This window comes from Nomia melanderi, chromosome 14 (assembly GCF_051020985.1).
Source record: "Nomia melanderi isolate GNS246 chromosome 14, iyNomMela1, whole genome shotgun sequence".
Taxonomy (NCBI): domain Eukaryota; kingdom Metazoa; phylum Arthropoda; class Insecta; order Hymenoptera; family Halictidae; genus Nomia; species Nomia melanderi.
This window is the reverse complement of record NC_135012.1, coordinates 4,420,033-4,438,141: the sequence shown is the minus strand read 5'-3', so window position 1 is coordinate 4,438,141 and position 18,109 is coordinate 4,420,033. Positions and strand designations below refer to the sequence as shown.

The following is an 18,109-nucleotide window of genomic DNA, read 5'->3' as shown; positions in this document are numbered from 1 at the left end:
TTTATAATCATTCTTTATACTATGATATCAAAAATTGCATTGGTTATCTTAATTTTAAGATCCACTCACGTTTCGATAACTCAAGTTATGGAAGATTGTTCAGGGGTTCCCTTGAACAGTGACAGAGTGACATGATAGATTATACTTTCATACACCTCGCCTTGATGAAAGATACTAGAGCTACGTTCCTTTCAACCGTGTTGCTACCCAACTAATTCCACACGAAAGGATAGTTTCACATACCTGAAGAATGCCAGGCAGAGGCGCCGGCATCATGGTCGCTTCGTCTTTCTCCTCTTCCAACTGGCTTTCCAGCGCGCCAGTCGCCATGGCAGCAACGCTAGCGGTAGGTTTCGCCGGTTTCCCTTTCCCGTGTGCCTTTATACAGACGCTCGAGTTAGGTGTCGAGTACTCGTCGCTGCTTAACGAGTGCAAACTGTCTGAATTGGTGTTACTGACGCTGAGTAAGCTGGTCGTGTTCGTCATAGCCGTTGAAACGCTCAGAAGTGAACCGCCGTAGATGATGGGCTTGATGCTGAGCAGGGGGCTGGTGCTGGCTGACGCTGAAGTGATCGTCGCTGACCTATTCCTGGGGCTGTGTTTATATTTCGTCAGGATTAGAGTGTCCTCGGATTTGGACGGCGGTAGCCTCGCGTTTTGCAACGGTACCAAATGGTTGTTGCTGCCACCGCTGGTCGCGTTGCTGAGATTACTTGTACTGCTTAACGGCACCGAGGACTTCGGAGGCTCCGAGCCGGTCGACATGTTAGATGTGTTGCTGCCCTTTCGAATGTATTGACTACTGGGCAGCTGTTGCTCGCTTTTGCTGAACTCTGTCGTCAGGAGGTTCGAGGAAGAGTTGGTTACGTTTGGTCCTGGCCAGCTGCCTCGACCGGGACTGGACTTGACTAGTTTTGGATCTCGAGGCGGTAACTGCAGTAAACTTCTCTTCAGGCTGTTGCTATTACTGTTGCTTTTATTCCTATCTAGACTGAGCAAGTGCTTCATCGAGATCCCCGTTATCTACAATGAAACGCAGTGTTCAATCTAACGGAGCAAAAGAATTTTCGAAATGAAAGACTGATATCTACTTACGCCTTGCTGAGAGGACCCACGATCCCTCGCAAACGTGATCGCATCTATCAACCACCTAGCTCCCTTCCACACGGTGTTCACTTGTGACTGGAGATCCTGAAGCCTGGTCAACTTATCCTTCGCCACGCTCAATTCTAGGGAACTGAATGCTTCTCTATGGTTATATTGAGCTTGTGCTGTGTCCAATTCCAGGATACAGCTTAATCTGGAGTATCTGTTAATTACATCCTTCTGGTACGTATTTAAGTGGACCATCTCGAACACTTGAATGGGCAAGGACAACAAGTCTCCTCTTTGCATAAGAATCTCCCTAGTCCCAGGTACGGAACAGGCGGTCTCTGCTGGAGGTACAGCAATCAGGAAAGACACGTCGTGAGTCAGATCGATCACCTCGGCATCGTACAATCGATGGATCAGCGTATCTTCAGGACTGATCTCCATGTAATTGAACAATCGCCTCGCGGTTGCTGCTACCAGGTCAACGAATAACTTTTGCTGTTCGGTTCCTTGACATTCGTTAGTTACGTTCTCCTTCTCCTCGGCGTCTGTCACCGAGGTATCTGAAACTTGTAGTCGGGTTATCCTCTTCAGATAATCCCATTCTTCCCTGGAATAGAAGAAAGGTTAATGATTCACCGAGCTTGCACGCAGAACTGCGGTTCACACCATATGATACGTACGCAGTCACATGAGGATTGTCGCGGACCTTACAATGAGGCAACACGTTCGGCGATTTCGCGGGTACCACGACCTGAATGAGGTCCACGCTGCTCTGCATCTTCAGGTAACCTAGGTACAATCCTTTCGACAGTTTAATACTACTGACTTGGTGGTACGTCATCTGTTCCTGAATGCTGGCTATCAGGATATCCGCCACGTTGCTGTCCTCGTGAGTTATCACCTTTTTCGTCACCTTACTCAGTGGCAACCACCTACTGTTTAATACTGAGATAAGCTTTGGGGATTTGATGTAATTCACCGTTGAGAAAACTAGGGTGCCTTGCATATCCCTGATGGGTTTATGATACAATTGCCCCAGGTCCTGTATGCAAAGTACCGCCTAAAAAACCAACGTTACTGTAGTATTCAAACTTCTAGCTCAAAAGTGACTTAACACTAGAACTACCAGAGAGATCAAAATCACTCATTCCTGATTCCTTCGTTTTACAATTATTACAAAGATAACATAATTCTCGGAGAAATTACTGTAGAAACTGATTCAGCGATAGCCAAACTGAATTGTAAATCAATAAAACTTTCAATAGTACTGACGGAGTTTCTACAGAAAAATTTCGAAAACTCAATCCAACTGTTCGGTAGTTCTAGTGTCAAACAGAAATGCGTTTCCCACAGAAACGAACCTGCATCTGAGCAGCGGCTTGCAGCAGTTTTATCCTAAAGTAGTTCGTCGAGCTGTTGTGACTCTTCTCCATGTCCTGGCGAAGCGTCTTCACGTCCTCCCAGGTGCAGGCCACCTTCATCAGCCAGTGAAAGTCATTGTAAATACAACTGGGATACGTCTCGTCGACTTCGATCACAGGCAGGAAATCCTCGTTGGTCACAAGCACTTTGTCTTCGTGGTAGAGCAAACAAGCGAGAAACACGCCGCGTCTCAAGTTCTTCTGGAACTTACTCGTCGCCGTGAACAATTGCTTGATCGTGGTCGTCTTCTTCTTGTGGTTTCGCCTTTGCACCGCAGGCGTTTCCTGCGTGTACTCGGGCCGCCTAATGTCCGTGAACAAAGTATTCAGTTGCTCCAGCCGACCGGCAAACCTTGGCACTCTGCCATCGATGTCTCTCCAACCTGAAACAATATTCCCATGAGACTGCTTGCAACAGCTTCCTCTTACCATCAACTTAATCTAAAGCCAACAGACAGCTTCAGCTTGAAAAAACTAAAATCGACCGTACTGCTAGGGGTGACATGGGCAGGCGTCGAGTTCCTGAACCTGCTGTAGCCCTTCAGGTTCCCAGCGGCGGCTCGAAAATGGTACTTCTGTCCCTGGGTCAGATCATCGATTCTGCACTCCCTCTGCTTCATGTCCAGCACTTCTCTCTCCCCGCAGATCACGGAGAAATCATCCTTAACGCTCCACTGGACCTTGAACTTCGTGCAGATCGGGGAATCGTGGGAGTCCGGCTCCTGGAACCTGACCGTCACGGAATTGGTTCCTGTCACGTCCACGGCGACCAGGAAAGGCATATCTGGTGGTCCTGAAACAAACGTTTTCAAACGTTAATGAACATTCTTGCGTACACAGCTGGTTCCATGCAACCCGAAAGCAACTTACTTGCTTGATCGAAACCCTGCAACATCTTCCTGAGCGCCTTAGCTCTCCTCTCCCATAGCGCGAGCTGTTTGTCCTCGTTGCTACCGGCGCATCCCGTCAGATTGTTGTGCTGGGATGAAAAACTTGATCTATAGCTGCTTGGCGGCTCTAAGAGAGTGGTCCCGCCGCTACCGGAAGTGCTCCCGCCGAGTTCTTGGACCCTGTGCTCCGCTTCCGACAGCAACGAGGCCAGGTGGCTGCCCAGAGACTCCGGAGACTTGACTGCGCGATCAATCAGTGGACTTTCTTACTAATCAATTCTCAGTGGAACAGTATACACAAGAAACTTCTTCTTTCGCTCATTAACTAAGAAGTTTCTCGAAAGCTTTAACCCTTAACCAGTTAACTGTGTAACAATGTAACAATTCGAAAATCTCAATCCATGAAGATCCAATAATATAGAACACGTTACAATACAACTCTATATTTCTAATTTCATTAGACATATCAAGATCCACAGTCTACTAACAATATCGAAGTAACAATATAACAATTCAAACATCTCAATCCATGAAGTTCCAATAATATAGAACACGTTACAACACTTAACCCCTTGTCTTGTAACATGCCGGACTCTTGAAAATTCGACACAAAATTTCACAATCACAAACATTATACGACTCTTCCGAATTCAAATGAACCATTACTCTTCTACAATAATTATACTTAGAATCTTCTCTTTTCTCAAGAAATTTCTCACAGAGTAGTTGTGTCTCTAACCGAGAAGCAAGTCACAGGGCAACGGGTTAACCAGTTAACTGCGTTTGACGAGTATACACGTCATCGTAAAGCTTGACACGATACTAATTCTTCAGCGATGAATTCTTTATTTTTTCACATAAACATGTAATTCTTCTTTGTTTCGCTTTGATCTTTCATTAACCCTTTGCGGACGAATGTCGGCATTTTGCTGAGATCAAACTTCCATGTTTGGAATACTCAGTTGTGAAAAAATGATTTAACTATTCGAACAGCAAGAAATCAGTACACAGTTTCCTTATTCTCTATGATTTAAGCATTCAGTGTTTAATTTAGCAGAATTTGCAAAAGGTTTTGTATACTTTCAACAATCTTCGTTCGCAAAGGGTTAAAATATACTCTACGTGCATTCGTCCTGCGTTCGACGAGTACACGCTCCATTTTTTTATTTTACTCCGCGCAGAACCAGAGGTTTTTCCAACTAAATTCCACAGTTAACTGGTTAATGATCGAAAGGCTCCACTATGGGGAAAGCATTTACGCCACAGAAAGGCCCCAATACGGAGATATGAAAAGGAAGCTTCCATTTCATTTGTTTATCATCGCTGTAGTTTTCTTTATCGAATATCGCAACTTTATATCATTGGTTTGTTGATTATACACTGACAAATATTTACTGTAACATAATGTCTTACAGGCGAGTATTAGAAAAAAGCTCTCGACCGTTAAGGTTAACACTAGAACTACCAAACGGATCGAAACGATCTATTACCGGTTTCTTTTCTAGCAATTATCGAAAGGACGTGAATGGTCATTCGAGTTATTGAAGCAATCCATCAGCTAATACGCAAACGAGTCAATTGAAAGCTTAACACGAATGCCGCTCGGTTTCATAGAGCAACATACGCGAAATGGAAAAAGTATATTTAATCATCTGATTAAATTACATTCTTATTACACGTTCATCTAGCTGAATATAACTGCGTTAATAGTTGTCATAGTTTTTATCGAGAAATTCAATCAGGACCATTTTACTTGATAGTTCTAGTGTTAAGCGAGTCACTTCGAGTAAGAAGCGCTTCAACGTGGATTGAAAATTTCCTGCGCCAGGAAACTACTTCATCTTGCTCTTTTCGACGGATGAATACGGCTTATTAAGCTGCAGCGTGGATATTCGCAGAAATTAGGGAGGGAACGAGTGAGCAATGTAATCGAGAACGGAACCAGCCGGGAAACACGTGATCGGGTGAATCCAGGGAATCAACGCGGTGAATTCCGCAAAAATGCTTGCTAATTGAGTCGATTCATCCGGCCCGGTTATTACGAATGTTTACGGATGCAAAATTCCGCGGCGGATCCGTGTCCGGGACGGACGCGAGCCAACGGCCGCGATACCGTATCGATTTCCGCCCGCAACGCCGTCAATGATCCCGTCCAGAATTATTCGACCACTTACGTTAACCCTTTGCTATAGGAAAAATGTTTACAGGAACATTATACATTTTTGTGTTTACGATTAACCTTTGTATACTGCATCGATACGTGAAATATTGAAAGGAAATGGCTGTTCCCTGATTTATGTGCGATTTTTTGAGAAATTTATTTTAAGGATCTTGTCTACATCTAACTAGAAAGGGTTGAATATTTCGAGCGAGGAACTTTCGAGTGCAAAGGGTGAACACGTTAATCACTTGGCTACTGCTGACGCCTAAAGGCGCAATAAAATATTATTGACAATAATTGCAGCAAGTGAATTCTAATTCAAGAACTTTGTTTTTATCTAGTTTGCGCGGATGTGTTATACTAATCTTGTTTATTAATTCCTTGCGATCGAGGGGCGATTTACAGTCACCGTTTCATTTGACATGGCGAGACTCTGAATTAGAAAATTAAAATTAATAATAAGTTAGTAATTATCATAGTTCTTAAGCTACACTGTTATTTCATTACTTCTGTCATAAAATATTTCGATTTGACATCGATTTTCTTCTTGTACTTTTAAAGAATTTAGAAGCTCCGGCCATCGTTGATCAACGTGTTAACCCCTAACAACCCAGTATATTGTTGTGCTCCAATTAATCCGTAAATTGTTGAAATAAAACGACAAGACTTTCTTTACCAACATTTAGATAGCACTATTTTGATGATGCAGCAAGGACATATCAGATGAAATGTGACGATGGATTAACGTAATTTGGAAATTGCATAATCGCGTTGGAAATGATGTAATATTTGGTTGTTTAGGATGGAAGGATCAACGCGAATATAATTGGCAACGACCAATTGCGGCCAGTTCCATTAATTTGCACTCGGAAGTCTTTCGTTGGAAATACTTAACATTTTCTAACTAGACGAAGATAATACTTTTTGAAAGTAACTTAAAGAGAAATCACAAGTAAATTGAGAAACAAAGCTCTTTTATCCCAATATTTCACGCACTGATGCATTATACACGGTCCAATATTAAATATCAAATTTTATAATTTTACTTCATCAAATCAGGTGGTGACTGAGAATCACCTCTCGAGTGCAAAGGGTTAACAGTCTTATGTCGAGTCAGACTCGACATTCTATTCTATTGCAACCTCTACCTGTTTTAACAATTTTTTCTATATTTATTTCTACTATCACGATTGTACCATTTAAATGTAACATTTCAACGACTCCCAAATATTCTTGAATAAATAAATAGAGCGTCATATTAATTTGTAATTGAATGAACAAACGTCGACGTGAATCTCGAAGTGAGAAACCAAGAGCACTTCGGACCGCAAAGGGTTAATTCGCTCGTCTTTGATTCCTTGCGAATCAGCGTTGCCGAGCGGCCAGCCGATGTTATCGGTGGGTTTCTAAGCGAATTCGTTAAAGAATAATAGATGAAAATTCAATTAACGTTCCCGGGATCAAACGCTGATCTAATCGTTTCGAATTAACAGACGCGCGAGCGAGCGCTGCGGCCGGAAAAAAGGAGATATCCGATAAGGAGCGTTAACGACCGTTTTACTGTTAGCCGGTTTCTTAATTTCTACGACTTGAATTTCAGATCCTGATCCAACGCTTAACGGACAATGTAATTTACACGGGGCCGCACTGGAACGGTGCTTTCGTTTCCGGGATTCGCCGGCGTTCACCTGCGACCGCGAACGGAACGGATTTTATCTTCTATTTTTCTCGATAACGAGTTGTATTCGAACTTCTTTGTTGTTTTCCTTCTTTTCTATTGTTAATTTTGTGTTACGCTTTTCACTTTCCCCATTTTAATATTCTTGTTTATAGTGAGGTTAAAGAAAGCAAAGATTTACTGTTGGCAAATCGGATACATCGAAATTTGAGTTTTCATTTGAAAAATACACTATTTTTCTCGATAATGAGTTGTCTTCGAACTTTTTTGTTGTTTTTCTCTTTTTTTATCATTAATTTTGTGTTACGCTTTTCACTTTCCCTATTTTACTATTCTTGTTTTAGTGAAGTTAAAGAAAGCACAGATTTACTGCTACCAAATAGAATAATATTAAAATTCAAATTTTCTATTTCTCCCTCCACTTTCTCTATTTTACCTTTTTTTATATAGTGAAACAGAGAAAGTAAAGATTGACTTCAATCAAATAAAATAATATTAAAATTCGACTTTTCATTTGAAAAGTAGATCACACGTTTTCGAGAGACGCGTCGAATCGACGTCAGAACGTTAGACCAGCCGCCATTACGCGAACAAAAACGCAACGCGCGTTGAAAAGGCGCATTTCAAATGACACGCGAAAGTGTAACGTCAAACACGGTTTCGTTCTCGTCCGGCAAATCGCCACACGATCTAATTAACCGTCTTAATGAAACGCTTTAACCAACGAGCATTATCTACGGGTGTTCGCGGAATAGAATAACGTTGCGTTTAACGGAGTAACACCGTCAGCGAGCCGATCTATTCGTTCTAGCTGCGAATGGTCGATTGAAATTGCTCGGCGAATCGTCGAACGCTGCGAGGTTCATAATTCCGATCATCGATTATCGCGTGAATATCAAGGGAAACTGTTTCGGTAATTATTACTGAACTCGTCGCCGAACGATAACAGAAATTGCGTACGCCTCAAATTTAATCCAGCTCCGCCGTTTTCAATTATCTTGCACCTGTTGTAACAGGATTTACAAAGGAAACTGTGAATTTATCAGTGGAACGCCGAATTATGAATAAACAAAATATAAGGGGACAAAATCGTTATTGAATTCGTTATTAAATCGATTAATAAACGACAGTAGAGATTACGAAGAAATTAGAAATTTCATCTTGAGCTGTCCCTTTCAATTACCGCAACATCCCTCGCAACAGGATTTACGAGGAAACTACATTCTCATTAATAGAACGTTGAATAATGAATAAACAAAACACAAGGTGACAGATTCGTCATTAAATTTATGAATAAACGAAAGAGAAATTACAAATTTAAACCTGCGCTTGTAACGGAATTTCTACAGGAATCTACATATTCATTAATAAAACAGGAATAATGAATAAACGACAGCTAAAATTACGAAGAAATTACTAATTTAATCCTGCGCTGTCCCTTTCAACGATCGCGACATCCTCGTAACAGGATTTCTAAAGGAAACGACATTCTCATTAATAGAACGCCGAATAATGAATGAACAAAACACAATTATCAATTATCCTGCATCTACTGGAACAAAATTTCTAAAGGAAACTATATTACCATTACCACAATGTCGAATAACATATAAACAAAACATAAGGCGACAAATTCGTTATGAAGCTTACCAATAAACGACAGCAATCACAGAAATTACGAAGAAATTACATATTTAATCCTACGCTGTCCCTTTCAACATCCCTCGTAACAGGATTCTTAAAGAAAACTACATTCTCATTAATAGAACGCCGAATAATGAATGAACAAAACACAATTATCAATTATCCTGCACCTATTGTAACAAAATTTCTAAAGAACAGTATATTATCATTACCATAACGTCGAATAACATATAAACAAAACACAACGCGACAAATTCCTTACGAAACATATCAATAAACGACTGCAATCACAGAAATTATGAAGAAATTACATATGTAATCCTACGCTGTGCCTTTTAATTATCTTACACCTGTCACGACAGGACTCCCAAAGGAAACTATATTTCCATTAATAGAACACCGAACAAATAAAACGTAAAGAAGCAAGTGATTCTGTGGAAATCCAGACAGGGAAGTACCTGCCCCCTTCCCGTCGGATGCCTCGTTTTATTTTTACTCCGTCGCGGTTCAAGCGCAATAAAGCTTGACGGCATTTTTATTACAGGCCACGGTACATCCTAATTGGAATCCCATCCCGTTCGACTGTTTTCCCCCACCCCTCGTCCGCCTTTTCCGCCGTTTTCTTCGAGACACCGCGATACAATCGATATGATCCAGCAGCGTATCCGATTCATCGGGATTTCCGGCGCGTAACGAACGCGATTCTTAACCCTTTGCACTCGACAATATTTTTCATTAGAAACATTCATTATTTTCTGACGAAATATTAACCGTTTGGATGCTAAACAACTTTCGTGGATATTTACCAAAAATGCGGAAGTGATTGGGTGCGTGTGCAAAAAAGGTAATAAAAGTAATTATCCAATGAGATCAGAAATATTGTGTTATTACAAAAAAATATCAGAAAATAACAATTATTCAAATAAATTTACTTTGATTTATTTCTTGAAAAACATAGTAAGAAAATTATAATTGATACTGATAAACAGAAGCGCCCCGCGCTCTCCGCAATTTTGGCACAACATAAGAGCGCTATAGCGCTCCTCAGCACTCAAACGGTTAACAATATTATTTAAAACATATATATAGAAACATCGTGCATAGATTATAGAATAGAATTGTATGATTTCTATGTTTTACATGTTAATACCTTATTCAACATTTTATATTGAATTTTTCATTTTATCATTTCGCTGTGTTCAATCAAATGGCGATTGAGAGTCGCCTCTCGAGTGCAAACGGTTAACCAATACGGTTTTGTATTGTTATACAGAAAAATTCGAAATACTGGGAATGTTTCGCTTGTTCGTTTCCAAGCTGTTAATAATAGAAATGAAAATAAATAATTAGAAGGAAAATAGGTGAATAAATTTCATCTAATTCTTTAAACCGATAGGCTGGCACTTTCAACCCTTAGCACTCCAGATAGTTTTATAATCTATCAGCAACTGCAACTAATTTTTATAGCATCCCCAGCGAAAATGAAAAATGCTATAACATTTCTTCAATTTTTTATTTTCCTTCTTAGTGCAAAATTTGGATGCGCGGACAATCTAATAATTCTAGTTTCTTTAAGATTCATTAAAATATTTAATATTATAACTGGTGCAATATCGAAGCCCATAGAGTTCAAAGGTTTAATTGCCGCGGTTCGCGCACGCCGAAATAAATGACCGCCGCTGTCGGCCGAATTCATCGACTTTACGCGCGCCGCGCGTCCTTTATAGAGACAATTTCCCATTCTCCGTTGAAACAGACAGCGCGGGAAGCAACAAAGAAGCAGCAACAATTCGCTCGCCTTTGTTTTTACGCTCCGCTGACAAGCATTTCCTTTCGGGCTGTTGTCGACGCAACACGACCGAAATTCGTGAATCGCGGGTAAAATGTATTGTCTCGTAATTATCGATTGGAAAAACGAATTATGTTGGAAAATGGTTTTCTCTGTGGTATATATGTTATACTCGTCGCGTACTGACAATGATTTACCAGTAGATTTATGGAAAATTTTATGGTTTCTAGCCACTTGCGCTGGCAACGAATTGAGAAACTCGACAGAGTGTCGCGCGAAGAATTTTGTCTTCGCCTATAATATACAGATATGTACACAAATGTCGTTTGTCAATAATTTTGTACGAAGTGGTATCGTCCAAATTGGTGCGATCCACGAAAGCCACTGTAATGGCGTTCCGAAAAATGGAGAGTCTCGGCGGAAGGCCACTATAGTGGCGTACCGTACCTAAACGGTTAACTTGCAGGCGATTTTCACAAGTTTTTTGAAACTTTTCTTATATTCCAAATATCGAAGCAGCTCTGCTAAACAGAACCCCCTGTTGGTAAACCAGTAATTCTCAAATTAAAAGGGTAGGGAGCACTATGCTCTAGGTATCTTTCAACCCTTAGCACTCCAGGTTGTTCTGTAATCTATCAGCAACTGCAACTAATTTTTATAGTATTCCTAGCGAAAATGAGGAATGCTATAACATGTCTTCGATCGTTTATTTTCCTTAGTACAAAATTTGGATGTGTGAATCTAATAATTTTAGGGTAGTTGCTTTAAGATTCATTAAAATATTTAACCCTTTGGGAACGAATGTCGACATTTTACCGAGATCAAACTTTCATGTTTGTAATACTAAGTTGCAAACAAATGATTCAACTACTCAAACAGCAAGAAACCAGTACATAATTGCCTCATTCCACATTATTTAAGCATTCAATGTGTGATTTGGCAGAATCTACAAAAGGTTTCGTATAGTTTAGAGAATCTTCGTCCGCAAAGGGTTAATATTATAACTGGTACAATATTGGAGCCTACAGAGTTCAAAGGGTTAAAACCTCCAGGCTCAATCTACAGGCCAGTGCTGTCTAAAAAAACCACGATAAGCTTTCAAATTACAAGAAAATAATTATAACATGGAAGATAATTGATTTCGAATACAAATGTTCCATAAATAACTAGATAATAGGCTAACATGAGAGTTTCCATATCAAAGAATTAATTGCTTTGTACCTTTGCTATAGAAAGGTGATAAATAAAACGCTAAAGTGGCAGCGAACGTGTTAAATACATTTCTACAGTGAAATAATAGGAAACTGTCGGAATGATCGTTGACCATTGAATGCGCTGTACGCAGAGCAGTTTCGAAATTAGAGAACAGACCAACGGGTTCGTTCAGCGGTACACAACTAAACAACTGTGACTCATTCGATTCGGACAGGATCCAGTCGCGTAACGACCGAATGGAATTCGTAATTGAACACTTACATTGGTTGCCCTCCTGCGCGCCGAACGCGACCAGCATTTTTGCCAGCGGCCTATTGTTGCTGAGCACCGCGACGTCCAGGGCCGATAGACCGTCGCTGTTCACGCTGAAAATCCAATTGAACCGGTCGTCAGTTGCGGGGAGACGTTAATTGGGCAATTTAAGCGGGATTCAAGTTTTCGTTTCTATTACATCGGACGGGACACATGTCGAATCGAGTTTCGCCGAACCGTCCGTGTTCGACTCGGGATCGGGAAACTCGGATAAACATTTAACACTAGAACCACCCTGACGGTGGACACTGGTTTCGGTTTTCCGAATTATTTCTATTTTAACCCCTTGACTTAGAGTATCGTGTCAGACTCGTGAAGAAAAAATTTTTAAGTGAATTTGAGAAACCTAAGGATTATTCATTTTTAAAATATAAATTATGCATTACTTTTCTATTATCGATCGTTGACCTTTGGAGTAAAGGCAGACAGAATAAACATACGAATTTTCTTTTCCTAATAAATTATTAACAGTAAAGTATTTTCGATTATAGTTCAGAAATAAATTATAGGACAAGGGGTTAAACGCATTGAATATTCGAAATGATTTCGACAATAAATAGTTTCGCTTGAATATTGTTACAAACGTCAGAAGAAATTGAGGATCACTTACTGTTGCAGTTTTTCTAGGAATTAGGTATCGATCGCATGAAATGTAGTTCTAGTGTTAAAAAATATCTTACAGTTCCTTCGAATGTAAATGTAAGGAAACATTGAATGAATCATTGTTTGATATTAGAAATGAGCCGGTTAGCCAATGTGATTAAGTCGGGAAACGGAAATCGAGAAATGTAATGGCTTCTCAAGTGACTGTACATATTCAAAAGCTATAAAAAAGCTTTCTAATTTAGAAGAAACTAGTAAAAGTTTAAGTTAACTGATTACTTAATTTTATTCACCACTTTGAGTGCAAAAGGAAATAAATCTACGAGAAGCCACATACTAATATGTGACTTCAAAGTTACACGTGTCTATAGAGGGTTAAGTTAATGAGTACTATTTAAAAAATGACTAAGCAGTTAGAACGATGAGTAATCCCAGCGTTAAACCGCTCGATTCGCTGGAACGGTCATCGAATTCGTACGAAAATCCCAGACGACGATCCCCACGCGGAAGGCGAACGGATTGCGCCCGTTTCCGCGACGTAATCGCCACCAATTTCGTTCCGGCATAAACCAGCTCTCGCGAGCTGCCATTAGCGAACGGGGACAAAGGGAGGCGAAGCGAATAAACGGATTATCACGGCGGAGAATGGACATTCAGCGACGATCACGCGATCGTTCGATGCGACGTTCGATGATACAGGAGCCGTGAATGTTTCGTTACCAATAGACGATCCAATTCACGGCACTGTCCCGCAGCACGAAAGAAGTCCAGCGGGGAGAAACAGGGCAAAAAGTGTTTTTCACGATGCGACGCGATGAACTTATTGTAAACTTATTGTAAACTTGTTGTAAATTTGTTGTAAGTGTATAAAATTATTGTCTTGCCCGGTTCCTTTTCTGCGAGACTTCGTGCTCTGGACAGTAATTAACACTAGAACTACCGAGTAGACGAGTCAACTTTTCAAAACTTGTCTATAGAAACGCTAACATCTATCGACACTTCATAACTTGGTTTGCGTATTACTAAAGAATTTCTTTAGAAATTTCTTAGAGAAGGATCTATTGTTTTGTCAATAACTGAGAATTTAGGAATGGTCCATTCCGACTTCTGGTAGTTCTAATGTTAACACTGAAACTACTAAGCAATTAGAGTGACTTAATTTCTTATAAAAACTGGAACAATTTTCACGAGAATTCGAAGGTTTCATTATAAAAATTGTTTCGATTGTACGAAGGTTTTGGTGAGTTTATTTGGCAGTCAACGTGTTAAACGAATTTTAAAATTTTTCTGTACGAAATCAAAGCACGAGTACAAAGGGATAACAACTGCAAAAACAAGAAATCAGGAATAAGTGATTTCGACTCGTCTGGTAGGTTCAGTGTTAAGTTGTGAAATAAGACGGATTCCGTCGAGAAACTGACCGATACATTGCGACGGGAGTCTCGAGCATCGCAGCTTCCTATATCGGCGAAGCCTCGATCTTCCTGCCAGCAGGCAGCGACGGTAGAAAACCGATTAATCGTTTCTCGGTGACGGTGACCGGCAAGGAACCAGCGGCGTAAACGAATTACCGTTTCCGTTCGAGGCTGGGGATCGTCCGACGGAATATCTACGACTGTCCGTCCGTTCGCCGGAATCGAATTATCATTGGGGAATCGGCGCGTATCCAGCGCGCCTTCTGTCACGATAGGATCGATAGGATTAACGGCGACGAATGCAACTGGACACGGACGTGACGCTTGCCACGTTTACGACGAGAGTTTTCAGTGTTTCGTGTAATATTAACCCTTTGCACTCGGAAGTTTTTCACTGGAAATATTTCAACAGTTTCTGATGAGATAAAGACGATATTTTGTGAATCTCACTCGAAGAGAAATCACATGTACATTGAGGAACGAAGCTATTGTATTTAATTATTTCTCTAATTGATGCATTATACGGGGTGTAATATTAAATATAAAATTTTATAGTTTTACTGTATGAAATCAAGTGGTGAGTCACTTCTCGAGTGCAAAGAGTCACATTGCGTACTGGCAACGAGAAATCTCGTTTTTATATAAAGACATTTAGCTATGCAATTTTGCTAATTACTATAGTACTTAGAAAAATATGAAATTTGATTCAGATTGATTGTCTATTTAAAATACATTACACAATATGATATCTGAGTTTTTGTATCTATAGCGATATAAGTTGATCTCACTGAAAATTTCCATCCGCACAATTCAGTTTTCTGAAAAGTAGCCGGTACGCAATGCGTTAACACGTTCCGTGCCGCGAACTTTCCGGTCAAGCCATTAGGTATTGTCATTGTAAAATGAAGAATTTTTTAAAAATATATTATGCAATCAGTTCTGGACATCTTAATGCTATTGCCGCTGTGTTTATTTGATCGTTTACATCCCACGCCGCGTGGTAGTCATTTTTTATACTGCGATTTGTGTTAACGTTAAAAAATTCGGTTCTCAATCGGCAAGAAACTGTACTGTAAAAGTTGCAACATTCTGTGACAGTTGTGTGGATAAACCATATTTATGTTTGCCATGTTTTAACAAATTTCACCGTAACATCCCTTCCTGATTGTATACAAACTTGTCACATAAATATAATATTAAATATATTTCAACTAAAATGTTTTATTTTAAACTAATATAGACATCATAAAAAAATATTATGTGCGAGGATGCCACTCGCTCGGTAGAGTAATGTTCATCCAGGTATTTGTTAAACTAATTCCTAGAAAAATTAATTTATTGCTTTGCTGTGTTATGCATCTTAAACTATACACCCTTTCCTGGATAGTTATGATTTTTCATTATTTTAATCATTGTAAGGCATACTCCAGAAACAGAACAATACAATTGTAATTGTTCGGCCTGAGCGGAAAGTCTTCAAAAAACAGTCTGGCACAAAACGTGTTAATATCGTTGCATAACGAACTCAAATGGTATTAGAGTTAATTGCTAATCGTTTGGTACCGTAGCTCTTAACCTCTTGCTCTGGTTATATCGACTCGTGGTGAAGGTTTCAAATAGAATTGAACACTTTGACTGCCATGGTGGTCACCGATGACCGGAGCTTCCAAATTGCTGAAGAACGATTACAATAAAAACCTTGATCTTAAATAAAAATATTTAGTAGATAGATCATAGCGTAATATGACTACTGTAATACTAAACCTTTAATAATTATTTTCAATATCATTTGCCTTTGTCATTAAAAAATGAGTATAACTATTCAAAACGCTAGAAATTCTCGTGGCAGTCAGGTGTATATATATATATATATATATATATAATCGTCTCAGCTTCTTTCGAAGTCTTCAGCATTCGTTTCAGTAATGGTGTCTATAATCATTGCAAGAGATGACGAGTCGAAAGCTAAAATTCTACACACACTGAAACACGTACCATGAAACCTAGAATGTATCAGCTACGTGTATCGCAACGTGTCTAGGCTTTCACGGATGCGTCTGGTTGACAATTAACACGTCAGTCGAACGGAAACGCAGACGTCGACGCCATTTCGGATCCTTGCGGTTTTCAGTCGTTACGATTACAATCCGTCGACGCCATTTCGGATCCTTGCGGTTTTCCGTCGTTACGAATACAATTCGTCGACGCAGAGAATTTCCTTAACCGTTTGGATGCTAAACAACTTTCGTGGACACGTACCAAAAATGCGGAAGTGATTGGGTGTGTATGCAAAAAAATTAATAAGAGTACTTATCTAACGAGATCACAAATATTGTGTTATTACAAAAAATATCAGAAAATAACATTTATTCAAATAAATTTACTTTGATTTATTTCTTGAAAAACACTCTCTCCGCAATTTTGGCACAACAAAAGAAGAGCGCTGTAGCGTTCCTCAACACTCAAACGGTTAATGCCTGTTAACTTAACACTAGAACTGCCAAACGAGTCAAAATTACCTACTTCTGTCTACTTTTCCACTTTGTGAAAAGATACAGACTTTCCTGGAAGGTTTTATGGTGCATTAACCCCTTACGCTACAACGAGCTAGACTCATTAAACCTTCGGAGTACCTTTAAAACTGTATCGGATCATTTCTGACCCACACCGATATTCTTTCTATTTACAAAATGCAATGCTTAAACGATTTACTAAATTTATCGTAATTAAATCCAAGCGGAAAGAGTTAACGTGCATTCTAAATAAATCAATCGAAATCCGAATAAATGTAGTTTTGTCATTGGTTCGAGGATACACATATTAGGTAATTAATTGCTCGGCAGTTCTAGTGTTAATTATAAGAGCCGGACTCCACGGAGCAACGTATCCAGTCGCAGTTCTCAATGGACAGTCTACATCAGCGACTTCATGCTTTTCCAAATCAAGAATCGATGGACTCTCGAGGAACACGGCGTTCCCTGTTCCGAGCGTTGTCGTGTCGATCGCTCGTTAATTGGCTCGTTTTCTAGAACGGCCGAGGAAATTAATTAGCAGCGTCAATTAACCTAGATCGCGACCGCGCGGTGTGCCACCGGCGGCGTCGCGTTTCAAATCAGTGCGTGACGTCGCATAATTTTTCCGATTCGTTAGCTTCTCCGCCGAAGTCGCTTCTCGCGGGGCGTTTGTACACCGGAAGGGTTAACCGATCGAGTCAGCTCACCTGTTCACGTCCACGTCCGTCGATTCCAGAATGGTCCGGGCTTTGTCCAGGTGGCCATGTTCCACGGCTGCGAAGAGAGCTGCGATTCGACACAAATAGATTGATTAATGGAAGACTGCTCGCTGGGAATCGTTGATGCCAATAATCGAGCTCTTCAGGAAGGTTATAAATTATTCGATTAGTAATCATTTGCAAACATTCGATTACTTTGTTACTGTCGATCCCTTGCACTCGGAGGTTTTTCACTAGAAATGTTTTAACGGTTTTTGATGAGATAAAATTGATATTTTGTGGAAAGTCGACGAGAAGTCACGCATACATTGAACGAAGCTATTTTATTTCAATATTTTTCAAAATGATACATTATAGGAAATATATTAACCAGTTAACTGCGTTTGACGAGTATACGAGTCATCTTAACACTAAAACTACCAGACGGGTCAAAATGACCCATTCCTAATTTCTTCTTTTTATGATTATTAAAGAACTAATAGGTGTCTCTGAGAAATTACTAGCGAAATTGATTTAGCAATACGCAAACAGAATTGTAAATCAACTGAAGTCACAATATACGCATCTTTGGAATTTCTATAGAGAATTTTAGAAAAGTCAATTCAACTGATTGGTAGTTTTAGTATTAAATCTTCAAATGATACTAATCCTTTC

The 18,109-nt window shown here is 39.9% G+C and overlaps 1 protein-coding gene across 17 annotated transcripts in view; it reads right to left on the bottom strand.

Moving 5' to 3' along the window:
• wake (ankyrin repeat and fibronectin type III domain containing protein wide awake) overlaps positions 1 to 18,109 on the bottom strand; it is a 212,862-nt gene that overhangs the window by 4,215 nt on the left and 190,538 nt on the right. For 15 of the 17 annotated variants that reach the window (XR_004235003.2, XM_076373965.1, XM_076373962.1 and 12 more), the window contains 8 exons: positions 17,444 to 17,522; positions 12,155 to 12,258; positions 3,387 to 3,647; positions 3,007 to 3,309; positions 2,457 to 2,899; positions 1,776 to 2,155; positions 1,096 to 1,702; positions 244 to 1,023 (listed from right to left, as the gene is read on the bottom strand). Coding sequence is in view for 16 of the 17 variants with exons in the window: in XM_076373965.1 (XP_076230080.1) it covers positions 244 to 1,023; positions 1,096 to 1,702; positions 1,776 to 2,155; positions 2,457 to 2,899; positions 3,007 to 3,309; positions 3,387 to 3,647; positions 12,155 to 12,258; positions 17,444 to 17,522 (2,957 nt within the window). In the remaining variant the exon portion in view is untranslated. Of the gene's footprint in view, positions 1 to 243; positions 1,024 to 1,095; positions 1,703 to 1,775; positions 2,156 to 2,456; positions 2,900 to 3,006; positions 3,310 to 3,386; positions 3,648 to 12,154; positions 12,259 to 17,443; positions 17,523 to 18,109 lie in introns of those variants that run through there. The other 2 variants (XM_031976793.2, XM_076373970.1) reach the window with 2 other exon arrangements.